Genomic DNA, 13,529 nt, shown 5'->3' with positions numbered 1-13,529 from the left:
TTTAATTCATGAAAATCAGTAGAAAAAGGTTGAGTTAGGGCTTGAGATTATGAGACCTATCAGGGATGATTTGAGGGGTCAAACGAAGATTTTCGAGTTCTTTATATGTACGGACTCGTGAGATGATGAAGAACATTTTGGTATAAAGTTTGTCCAATTCCGGGGGACGTGTTTTGACTGATTTCGGGTTTTGTGCTTAAATTCGATATTTTTCAATTCGAATTCATTCGTTTAGCATAATTTGATGATAAAAATCTGAACTTGGTAGATTTGGAGCACTCGGAAGTTGATTCGAGAGGCAAGCGTGTTGCAGAGTTGCTTTTCGGGCTAGTTCGAGGTGATTAATGATTTTAAATGCTGTCCTGAGGGTATGAAACCCCGGAATTCCACAGCGTACGACTATGTTGAGGTGACTTACACGCTAGATGACGAGCGTGGGATAGAGCACCGTTGGGGATTGTGACTTAGTCCATCCTGAATGATTATTTTACTGTGTATTTGATAGTTAATTATTTAATATTATTATATTTTGGGCTAAATGCCATATGTGGGATTCGTGCCAACTGTTTGAACCCTTAGGGGATTATTAAATGATATTTGTCTCACTGATTGATTTCATACTGGTGCTCAGTCATACTATATTTTTCTAATTTAAAAACTCAGCTGTATTATTCTGTTTTAAACACATTAAATGATATTTTCAAAGGTATTTGAGCTGAGCTTCATATTTTACTGTGGCCCGAGGGGCTTATGAGATTCTGACTGAGTAAGACTGAAGGCCTGTATTGTGAGGATACTTTTGGGTCGGGCTGCACGCCGCAGCAGTGATACACTGATTATGATAATGAGGCCGAGGGCCTGAGATTTGTACGCCACAAGGTGGCTTGAGACATGATAATGAGGCCGAGGGCCTGAGATTGTACGCCACGGGATGGCTTGAGATTTGATATGAGGCCGAGAGCCTGTTTATGATGCCACGAGATGGCTTGATTATGCGCTTGGACCGTAAGGGGCCCCTCCCGGAGTCTGTACACCCCCAATGAGCGCGGGTACCCATTGTGATTTGAGATATAGCCCGAGGAGCTGGTATTGTTTTGTTACATTGTCCGAGGGGCCGATTCTGTTGTTACTGTGCCTGAGGGGCAATTATTATGTGTTTACTTTTTAGTTGCTTTCCTGTATATTGTTTAACTGTTTAAGAGAGGTTTATGAGATTTCACTGCTTAATTATATTCACTGATTTGTTATGCCTCTTGTAGCTTAATGTTGTGCCTTACGTGGCTTTATATTATTCAGTCTTCATTTATTTTTATTACTCACTGAGTTGGAAGTACTCACTTTACTCCCTGCACCTTGTGTGCAGATTCAGGTATTTCTGAACCTGGTAGTGGGTATTGGTTGCTCAGAGGCAGAGTCATCGGAGTTTAGCAAGGTAGCTGCCCGACGTTCGCAGCACTGCTTTTCTCCCTCTCGATTTCATTAGACTGTATCTAGTACATTTTAGACTCTTGTTGTATTCGGACCTTAGTAGATGCTCATGACTAGTGACACCCCTATGCCGGGCTGTGTTGGGTTTGTTTTTCGCAAATTATACTGTTAACTGCTTATTTTTTGAGATTTTATCATGTTTACGACTTAATACTTATTATTTTACTGCTTAAGATTGAAATGGGAATGTGTCGGCTGGCCTTGTCTTCACGAGAGGCGCCATCACGATCGGGTCCGGGTTTACGGTCGTGACAGGATCTTAAACTTTGTGGGCAATCTGATCTTAAAATTGCAATTTCCGCATCTAAGAGCCCCTCCCCTTTTCCCCCCTAATCTAAGACCCCCTCTCTGTTGCTAAAAAATGAAGCATGTGGAATGGCTAAAAGTATACCCATACCCCATTTTCTTTAACAATTTTCCAACGGTTAATGTGCCTAAAGCTGAAAAGTTCGAAAATTAAGACAGTGAAATAAGGGATGACATCTTGTCATTGGTCCAATTGAATTAGCTAATTTTCCGGCTGTTGCTTCTCAATCATTCAACAATGGCTTTTTACTCTGGTCTTGCCACATATTTAATCGGCTCTTTGCTTTTTCCACCTGTAAAACACAAGTAAAAACAGAGAGCTTAATTAGCCTATCAAAGTGAACAAACAACATATTCATCGTCAAACATGTTGGCTATATAATCACAGGAAAACACTTCCACTACCTCGAACATTAAATTTCTACTAAATCATCAAAAGCTAGAGTTCTATTGGAACATTTGATTATGCTTATAATATATATTGGTAATTTAATTACTTGCCACGGTTGATCAAGGGTCAGATTTTAATTATATTGCATGGTCGAAAATTACTAGTAGAGTATAAGTTTTTTGAACACTAGGTTTTAGAAAGTAGTTTTTGGAAATTAATTTTAAGTGAAGAGGGACATAAGTGTTTGTTTGACTTTTTGCAAATTCAGTTTTTTCAAATCTTTCAAAAGCTCCAAAAAAAAAAAAATCATAATATTTGAAAAACTGTGTTAGGAAATCTTCAAAAAAAGTTAAAACATCTTTTTTTTCTCAAAAAACTGCTCAAGCAAAAGTTTTTCTTTTTCTTTCAAATATAAAACAAGTAATCAAATTCTAAAACATACCTCTTGCTCCCAATTGGTTCGAAAAGTCACCCACAGTAAGATGATGGTCTGCATAGCTGTTCCTCCTAACATCCCCAACCATATTCCCTTCACATTTCAGTAAAACAATATTAACATCAGTTGGTCATAATTATGAACAAAAGTATTTCAAATTAAAAATAATATTTTACATTATTCCTCATGCTTAATATTATTCCATCGTAAAGAGAAGAAGATTACTTATTTAATTCTGTCTTTTTTTAGTTGTCATGGTAATTGGAATAATTTCACATAATAAATTTAATAAGTGTTTTTTTTTTACTTAAAAATATAAAATTGTGAAAGAATTGGTAAAGAGAATATACCTTAGCTTCGAGCTTGAAGTTAAAACCGAGAATAACACCCAATGGAATGCCAACAACGTAGTAACATCCCACGTTAACATAGGCCACAAAAGCTTGCCATCCACACCCAACAGCAACCCCTTCAAAATATTTCATATATTAATTAATAAGAACCATACATTAATTTATGTCGATCTTTAATTGATGATGCCTGAGAGCGACAAATTGTTAGGTTGGTGATCACATCATTCGCTAAAGAACAAATACTCCATGATAATCCAATCAATAAATAATTAAACTTCTAAAGATATCTGTATGCACAAACAAAAATCATATACATCTTCTGATTGAACTTCCCTTCCTAAAAAACCAAAGGGGAGATCACTTTTATGATCCATTATTATAAATGCTCTTTTAATTATAACCCGTTTTCCAAAGGAGATTGGTAAACAAATAACATAGAAAATTGATAAATAAAATATACGATATCTTTATATATAATATTACTTTCGCTACTTAAAATATAACTAGTCACAGGAGATCATTTCCTCAAAGAAACATTAGGTTAGAAACAAAGGCTTGAATTATTTTTTTTTCTTCTTTCTCTTCTTCTGTACCACTTGGAAGATTTACGAGTTTTCCCCTCTTTCCCATTTCTTGGCTTTTAAGGTGAGATAAGCTGTAAAGGTGAGATAGATAGAAATGCAAAAGAATAATTCCTACCGAAAAAGCAAATATTGAACTTCAATTAAGAAGTGTAAAAAAGAGCTACTAACTGCAAAGTTGTATTATTCAGAATATAGAATAAGTGGAATTCAAAAAGGTTTCTTAAACAACAAAATAGATAGGTTCATCAGAATCCCAGGGTATCCTATTGTGAAGAACAATTCGCAAACATCTACCTACGTTCAACAATCGAATATTCTATAACGTGTCAGGTTACTCTAGACAGAAGTAAATTCATATTAAACTGTATGGATTCAATCTTTAAACTTTTTATAAGTTTATATTTACTATTGGGTACAATTTTAATGAATTTTTACATAAAAATTTACTTTACTTGAAAGTACTTGGTTCAAATGTACCCATTGTAACAAATCTAGATTCGCCTTAGACTCTAGAGGCCTAGCAGAGGCGGACCAACATAGTCACTAAAGGGGTCACCGAAACCCGTTATCTTCGGCAAAAACCGTGTATATATACATCAAGGACCCCCTAAATAATTTTGATGTGCCCCCTCAAACATAAAAGCCGGATTGCTAGGCTGGTGTACCATGCAGCATTTGTTCCTCCCTCGCAAGCCGAGGCTGAAAACCAGCGTCAGCAGCAATGCTGCTCATTTTCATTTTGCTTTCTTTCCCTCTTTGAATTCAAGGTAGTTTAGTATTCTGTATTTAGTGTTCAACTTGGTTTTTTCTTTTTTTATCTTTTCCGAGTTCAAAAATATTGTAGCACAGGTACATATAGTGAACTTAGTTAATATAGCTTTTTTCCCTTCAAATCTCTCTCTCAAAAGCCTCAAACCAAGGTTCTCTCCACGATTAGTTCTTTAGAGGTTCTACATAAAATAGTCAGAAACTTTTTTGAGAAACGTCTTTCTAGACATTGAAAAAGGTAATAGAGAGAGACATAAAAAAAGGAAATTAGGAATAACTAAGTTTATGAGCATCATCATTTTCTTGACTTGTAAAATAAGTAATTCAATAAAATTTCCCCAGAAAAAGAGTAATAGAAAAACTCCAAAAGTAATTCTGCCTTCAAAAATCACTTCGGCAAAGTAACACACATCCGTCGATTCAGCGATGACTATTGTAACTCTACTTGAACTGCTTGACAAATATTTAATCTTGATTTTTTTGGATAATTAAAGTATTTTATTTACCAAGTAAAGATATTTACAATTCTCACAAACTGCAACTAAAAGCTCTAGCGTACCTCCTACTGAACATGAAGCCCCAGCCAGGAGTTACTTATAGACTTTACTACTAATCCTCTATTGCTACTATTTCCTCTAGCCTACATCAGGGTACCAATTCAATTTAGACATTACTCGATCTAACCAGGGGAATATGGTGACCCTGACATGTATTTCCTGAATGATCAATCGTAGTATAGCATTGGTTGGTCTCTTCTTCTTCTTCTAATGAAATATCACATTATTTCTTTCTTGCCAAATGTGGTAGACTGTAGCTGCTAGGGTCATTCTACTTACTGTTGCACCTCCACTCTTTGTTTGCTAAACTGTTTCAGCCATGTCAACTCCTCCTGCCAAGCTTTCTTTGTTCTCTGTATACCTTGCCACTATAATAGGTGCTGCCATATATCTCCTGCTATCTCACAATTAAACAATAGATGCTGCACAGTTTCATTCTCTCTTTGGCTTAGTGAGCATGTTTGCTCTGAACTGACCCCTCATCTTGCTAATCTTTCTTTTGTAGCAAACCTTTGTTGTATCGCCAGCCTTAGTATGAATATCCACTTGGGCAGTCCCTTATTTTTGCATACTAATTTCCTCGACATATTTGGAAATTCTCCCTGCATTGGCTTTGTATATTTGTCTAACAGAGTATTTCTCCATCTTCTATACATCCTCTTCTGTAAATCCTACATCTTCAAAGTAGCTGCTTGCTTTGAATATCTTTTGGATGACCCATGATGCACTCTTGGGCTCTATAGCCCAGACTGTGTTCCCTTTTATGTAGTATGTATGTATCCATTGCACCCATAGTTTCTCATTTCTTGTGCAAATATTCCATAGTAGTTTGCATATGGCTGCTTTGTTCCACATCTCCTCATTCGTAAAATTTAGGCCCCCTGCTAACTATGGTGCACACAGTTTGTCCCCAGAAATCAAAGCCTTCTTTGTTGGTTCAACAACTTGTTTCTATGAATTGGATAATTTTCTTTGGTAAGATGAATATCCGAGCCTAAAATGTTTGTATAGCAAATAGCACACTCTTAACTAACACTGTTCTTCCTGCATATGAAAGAAATTTTGTTGTCCAACTTTGAATCCTGTTTAACATCCTCTCTATTAAGGGCTCACATTGAATAGCAGATAACCTCTTAATACTCAGTGGGACACCCAGATATCTGAAAGGTAGTTCACCTTTAGTGTAGCCTAACATGTCCATAATTTGCTGCTGAAGCAAGTTGCTCACATCACCAAAATAAATGTAGCTTTTGTTCGGATTTACAATCAGACATGAGGCTGCTGAAAACATTTGAAAGTGCTGTTGTAGTATCTTAACTGATTGTATGTCTCCTCTACAGAATAGAAGTAGATCATCAGCAAATCCCAACTGAACTAGGTTGACTCTGGCACACTTTAATGGAATTTAAACTGTTTGTTGTCCTTCATTGTCTTCAATGATCTACTTAGGTACTCCATAGCTAGTAAAAATAAGAATGGGCATAGTGGATCCCCCTACCGCAGCCCTTTTCTTGCCTCAAATGGTACAACAGGCTTACCATTGATTAGCACAGAGTAGGACACAGTTCTGATACAGGCCATTATCTATTTCACAAACACTTTAGGGAAGCCCAATAGCTTCGTCACTTGTTCAATATACACCCATTTCACAGAGTCGTAGGCCTTCTACATATCTATTTTGAGAATACATTTAGGGGAGATGTTCTTCCTCCCATAACCTTTGACCAGCTCATGGCTCATGATGATATTGTCTGTAATCAGTCTACCTGGTAGTTTGGTACAAAGGCTGTTTGGCAATTGTCAATTAATTCTACCATCACATCATGAAGTCTCGCTGTGAGCACTTTAGAAATTATTTTATAAAGCACTGTGCAACATGAAATTGACCTGAAGTCCTTGATGTTTGTTGGATTCTTAATCTTTGGTATCAAGGTAATGGTTGTGCAATTGATGGCTTTACACATATCAGCATTTTCAAAGAATTCTGTAAATGCTGTAGTAACTACCTCATACAATATGTGCCATGTCGTTTTAAAGAAGAATGAGTTATAGCCATCACACCCTGGTGCTTTGTTGTCATCAATGTCCATTATAGCTTGCTTCACTTCCTCTTTGGTAACTGGTTTATAAGCTGCAGTTGTTGCCTCCTATTTAAAGTATATCCATTCTGTATAATCTCTTGGTTGACTACTGGCAGTTGAGTTGCAGCGGTACCAAGCAATCCCTTATAGAAGCTCAGTATTTCTTCCTCCACTTCAGTTGAACTTGATAGGATTTGCCCAGTGCTAGTGGTTAGTCTGCCAATATTATTCCTTGCTTGCCTATTTTTCATGCAAGCATGGAAATATGCTGTATTAGAATCCCCAAGTTTAAGCTACTGAACTCTTGACTTTTGTTTCAATACACTCTCCTCAACCTTCAGCCACTTCTCCACCTCTAGCTTTGCGGCCTTTTCAAGAGTTACTACCTCATAATCTTGGCCTGGGCTAGTCATTTGGGCTGGCATGCTTCTTAGTTTTCCCCTTGCTGTTTGTATCTTACACCCTATACCACTAAACTCTTGTCTGTTCAGTTGTTTTTGGGCTCCTTTCAGTGCTTTGAGCTTATTCCACAAAGTAAGCATGGCAGGTCCCATTTTGATAATCCTCCAGCATTGCTTTATAATTGCATCAAATTCACTTAGGCTTGCCAAGCAGTTGAGAAATTTGAAAGGTCTCATGCCTGCTTGGTTTATAGTATCAAACCCCACACTCAGAGGACAGTGATCAGAGAAGCCTGGATTCATAATGACTCCCTCCATGTAAGGCCACTTCTGTATCCATTCTGCATTTGCCAGAATTCTGTCAATTCTACTATGATTATGGTTCTTAGACCATGTGTATTGCCTTCCCACAATTTTTAATTCATCTAGTCCTGTATCAATTAAGAAGCTCTTAATGTCCCTTACCTCTATTTCCTGAACAGGGTTGCCATTAATCCTAGCTTCACTTGCCAGAATAGTATTAAAGTCACCCATTATTAGGCTAGGGCTGTTGGTTCCATGCATAGTCGCCTTTAAGTCCTCCCATAAGTTTTTCCTGTCTTAAATAGTGTGTTTATCATAGACTGCGCAGTAGTTAAAATTGGTTCTGTGCTGAATCATAGTGATCTTTCCCATTATAAATTGTTCATGAGTTCTGATCACCGAGTATCCACCTGAGCTGGATCCCATACTACCCATATTCTACCTCCTGGAGCTTCATCATAGTTATCAACCCATTTCCAGTTACTAAAAAGCATTCAACTTTACTCCGTAGAAAGTTTAAAAATGGGAACCCGAAGAGAAAATAAAATAATTAAAAAGAAAATATCAACGCAACTTTGATGGGAAAACTTACCAGATAAAACAGGTTGAATACCATTGAGTATGAGAGATAGAGCCAAGAGCGGAGCAAGATCTGAGGCTGCTTCTGCTATGGTTTCTCCGCTCGTGAAGGCATAGCTCATTACATGCCGCAATAATAACACCAGAATTGCAAATATTACAGAAATGACAAAGGAACTCAATGTCACCACCACAACAGAAAATGCTGCTGATTTTGGATGTCCAGCTCCTAGCTCATTGCTCACTCTCACACTGCCATTTTTAAATGAACTTAAATTTTGTACACCGACATTGCAAAAATTATATTCGTTCAATCAAGATATTTGTACAATAATTACAGGTAAATCTTAATGATACAGGTTCTAATAAAAACCACTTCCTACATTTCGAAGCATGTGATATATAATTTTAAACATGCATGTTATAACATCCGTGAGATTATAAAACTTTTGAAATTTGTGGTCTTAAATATGTCACATCAGACTATAGAAGTTTGATATTAATAATAAAATAAAAAATTTAAGTTACAACATTTTTGAATTTAAAAATATAGTCATTTATTTTGGAACAGACTAAAAAAGAACAGAATCACATAAATTAAAACGGAAGAAGCATTAACAACTTAATTTATACTTGTTGTGAAAAATTAGTTTAAATTAAGAAAGTATATACTAACTGAATTCCTTATCAAATTACTGTTATCAGAACTTCTTCTCGAATGTCATGATGATGATTTTGCTGAGATATTTATGCAAAGATCAACTTGCTTGATTTGCATTTCTATTTTTGGAGTGAACTGATTCCATGCGTAGTGGAGCAATCTTTTCTGATTTTGGCCGTTTTCGATAACGTAATTCTTGATATTTTAATTATTGGTATTGCTATCACTTTCTTGGTCTTATTCCTTTCAAGATACACGTGTAGTCGTGGTTTATTGGTGTCCTTAAATATGTTCGTCTCATATTTTTTTTATATATATGTAGGAGATTTTTCTATGGAATTAAGTATCCAATGAATTCATATTCTCTCGATTTCACCTTATCTTCTAAAATTAGAAGCTGTTTTAGTAATCACGCCCAGAGTTATTTTTATTTTCTATTTTCTAATTAATATATTTTCTAGATAAAATAGAAAAGGTAAACAGAAAAGCATCTAGATTCTAGTCTAGTAATTAACTGGTTATAGCCTGTAGGGGTGTTAAAAGAACTTTCAAAATCGACTGAACTGATGAAATCGGGCCTAATCGAATCAATGTTATGTCTGTTTTTAAGAAATAAATTTAGGTATATGCTATAATCAGACCGAGTATTTAGGATAATTTATTTTTATTTTATATAAGAAGTTGAAAAATTACTAAATCAAATCAATTAAATACGGATGCATAAAATGTGTGATTTGTATAAATTTAATATTATACAAAGTATTACTAGCACTTTCTTGGAAAATGTTATATACAGGAGGAGATAATTAACCCAAAAAATGGGCATGCATGATATATCTTTTTTTAAGATAATTGATCAAACTATATTATTGAAACCCCTAATTATCGGTTGTATTAAACTTTTGACAACAGTAGAAGCAATTCATATATATATATATATATAACACAATTATCATGATAGAAAATGAAGAATATATAATATCAGGCATTCGATAATCAGTGACTAACCTTGCTGCTGCATTGAAGCCAACAGATATCATGAATACCCACCCTAGAATTGTCGTACTGCGTTACAAAATTATTAATTTACCATTAAACCAAGAATGTTTAATTAAGAAAACAAAAATAAATAAATTTGGAAGTAGACGGTTTTACCAAACAGCCAGAGAGTCCAAGGCTACCTCAGGATTTGGAAGCAAACCAGCAATTAAAATTAAAATTTGAAAATACCAAGTCTCCAGACACAACATCACGGCTGAAGCAAGAGACAACTTGAAGAAATCCCACATTCCAAAAAATGCTTGAAGGCTGAATCCGTTCCATGTTTTCTTACATCGATCAGTCCACAAAATATATACAAATTGGGCAATCACAGCTATCCACCATGAAATACTCAAAACCAAAGCTCCTCCAAACAATCCCCAATCAAATACATAAAGCACAAGCCATGTTAAGAAAAGGTGAAAAACTAATGTCACAGCTGCTATATATGCACTAGGATTGACAATGCTTTGAGCCTGTAAGAATTTTTGTATTGGAAAATTGGCAGCATAAGCAAATATTTGGGGAATTAGACCATAGACAAATAGTGCTGCTGCAGATGCTACTTTCTTGGATTGTCCTAGTAAAATTAAGATTGGCTTAGAAAATAAGTAGGCCACCGTAAGTGGTATTCCGGTAAGCATAAGAAGTATGGTTGATCTTTGAAGATATATCCCTAGCATTTCATACTTGTGAGCTCCATATGCTTGCCCACATAATGTCTCCACTGCACTTCCCATTCCTAGCTGCAGTTCCAATATTGTTTGTTGTAAGTATACATACAAGTAAATTAAATAAGCAGTGAGAATTATAGCCTGTTTGGCCAAGCTTCTCAAGAGGCCAAAAGATTTTTTTTTTTTTTTTTTCAAAAAGCTCTTTTTTTTTCTTAATTTAAGGTGTTTGGCCAAGCTTTTTTGGGGGAAAAAATTGCTTTTGGGAAGAAGCAGAAGCAGTTTCTATGAAGAAAAAAGTAGCTTCTTCCCGAAAGTAGAAGCAGAAGAAGTTTTGACTTTTCTTCTTACCAAAAATATCCTTAACAAAATATAGTAGTATATAGTACTAAAATAACCGTCAAACCTAATACTTAGGATACTAATGTATAAGTATTTCTTCTTATTTTTAGGATAGCTTTCTAATATATAGTGAATTTAGGGATGAATGCTTTATATTTGTTGAATAATTTTTAATATATTTGACTTATATTAAAAGAATTAAGTACTTTTTAATTTTATTTTCATATTTTAATTGAAAAGTTTTAATTATTGCCGGTAATAATAAATTTTTGAGATTATTTGTTTATTTATATAATTAACTATTGAGTAAATATATTCATGTCCTTATTCGTAATTGATACTTAAAAGCATTTTATGAAAAGCTTGGCCAAACACAAATTATTGCTCAAAAGTGCTTTTCAAAGTGATTAGCCAAACAAACTACTTCTCTCCGAAGATACTTTTTTCAAAAACACTTTTGAAAAAAGTACTTCTCGAAATAAGCTGATTTCTCCGGCTTGGCTAAACAGGCTATTAATCTTTGTGAGGTGAATTAACAAATTTACGTACCATGACTCCATAGGCCAAAAGTTGAATGCCACTATTACCAAGGGAAGCAGCGGCAAGTTGAAGATTGCCAAGATGGCCACAGAATATCTGAGTAGACATGGAAGTAATATTGTTAAGTAAGTAAACAATGATAGCCGGAGCTGCTAGACGGAAGAGATTTCTCAACTCTACGACGGATGCCCGTCCAAACCGCTGAAGATGTGACAAGCTTGTGTCGGATAGGATTTCTTCAAGTTCAGAGCTTATTTGCTCCGCCGCCAACGTTGGCAGTTCGGATTCTAGCAAAGGTTCATTTGGCTGCCCCTTATCTTGAGATGACTGACCCATGTCTTCTCCTCTTGTGAGTGAACTCTTGGCCCCAATTAAGGATTAGGAGTTTTTTGTCAAAATGTTAGAGAAGTTTTATTTTTATATACTATGAAAGAAGAGACGTCCAAAGGTTGGGGATATTTCTGAATCAAAGAACTGGTTTATACAGAAAGCTGACATGACAGCATGATGTAACCATCTGGGAGTACTATTATTTTAATGTCCCTTATTTTTTCAAAGTCTATAATGAGAATCTAAATAGGAGCTTCCAAACAAATACTCCCTTCGATCCATAATAATTGATTTTTTGACTTTTTTTTTGTGGTCCAAAATAAGTGGTTTTTTCAGATTTCAAGACTGAATTAATTATTTTTTCCCTACATTGCCCTTGGAGTAATCATGTTGAAGTATGTGTTAGGAGTATTTATGTGAAGAGCTAGTAAAGGTTAATATGGTCAACTTCATTGCTAATAAATGTTAAAAGGTGAGTTTCTTAATGTGTGAAAACAACCAAAAAATCACTTATTTTGGACCGGAGAAAATAGATACTACGAAAAAGAGACTATAATCAGACATGAATATCGAATAGCGGCCTAAAGCGACTTGCGTATCCTAGTAGCTTTGGTCTAAATTTATTTTTCTCAAAAAACCATCTAAGTATAATATAAATTTTTTATTTAGATTTCGATGAGTTAAAAAAAAAAAAACAAATTTTTTAACCCGTAAACTTCAAAGCAGTTAAATTGGCTGCCTAAAACTTCTGCAACTTTTAGCAAGCACCGTCAAGACAATGCATGCATGTATCTCTTAAAAGATAAGAAAATCCCACGTGGCACTAAGTGTGGAATACATGCATGTATCTCTTAAGAGCTTTCTTAAGGACTGCATTCAATTAGATCTCCATATGTATATACACACATAATGTCTATGTATGCATATACACACAAAAAAAAAAAAGTTGCATAAATTTTTGTTTTTCCCCTTCCCAGAATTCCTACATATTGGGGATAAAGGCTGCTCATATGATTCCTCGAAGGGCATTATCCAAGTAAAGACCATTCATTGAAGGGGTGACATTTGACAGCCCTTCACCTGACGGGGGGGGGGGGAGGGCGTAAAAAAATTTAATGTGTATATATAATATATATTGACTCTCCTTAATATTTTTGTATATTTACTTCTTTATATTTTGACACCCGTTAGCAAAATTTCTGATTCTGCCATTGTTTATATTAGGATGAATTTGCGATCCCAGATTAAGTGGAAAAAAAATGTTGCGTTCTTGCTGCTTCCTTGGAATATAGTTAGTGGTTTTAGAAGGTTAGCAGGATTCATTAATTAAAGAGGTATTACTGTATACCAGCTTTGCCTGGAATAAAACAAGCTCAAAGGAATTGGGGAACAGAATGAGAATCTTACTTTCTCCATGGATCATTCTTGATTCTTTCTGAATACGTTCTCTTTATTTATTGAACTACTTTAGCTTGTATGTTACAGCAACATGTGAAATAGAAAATGTTGAGAAACTGAATCCCTGGATACCGAAAAATTAAAATTAAAGGACAAGTATCTTTTGCAAAAATTGAAGATGATACAGGCAAGCAACTAGAGGCTCAGTTCAGTCTTCCAGGTTGCAGCTTCGGTAGGGATGGCAATGGGGCGGTGCGGATTTAGACACATGCGGGGCGGTGCGGGTTTGGGTTCGGGGC

The 13,529-nt window shown here is 35.4% G+C and overlaps 1 protein-coding gene across 1 annotated transcript; it reads right to left on the bottom strand.

Moving 5' to 3' along the window:
* Nucleotides 1-1,861: 1,861 nt before the first annotated feature.
* On the bottom strand, nucleotides 1,862-11,960 carry LOC109221190 (protein DETOXIFICATION 40-like). The gene is made up of 7 exons (XM_019385655.1): nucleotides 11,512-11,960; nucleotides 10,064-10,695; nucleotides 9,917-9,973; nucleotides 8,261-8,499; nucleotides 2,972-3,090; nucleotides 2,628-2,714; nucleotides 1,862-2,087 (listed from the first exon to the last, which is right to left on the bottom strand). Exons 1-7 carry the CDS (start codon nucleotides 11,836-11,838, stop codon nucleotides 2,019-2,021), a joined length of 1,530 nt encoding a protein of 509 aa, XP_019241200.1. The 5' UTR covers nucleotides 11,839-11,960; the 3' UTR covers nucleotides 1,862-2,018.
* Between the last annotated feature and the right edge of the window lie 1,569 nt (nucleotides 11,961-13,529).

Source organism: Nicotiana attenuata, unplaced genomic scaffold, assembly GCF_001879085.1.
Source record: "Nicotiana attenuata strain UT unplaced genomic scaffold, NIATTr2, whole genome shotgun sequence".
Lineage (NCBI taxonomy): Eukaryota > Viridiplantae > Streptophyta > Magnoliopsida > Solanales > Solanaceae > Nicotiana > Nicotiana attenuata.
This window is presented reverse-complemented; position numbering and strand designations above follow the sequence as displayed.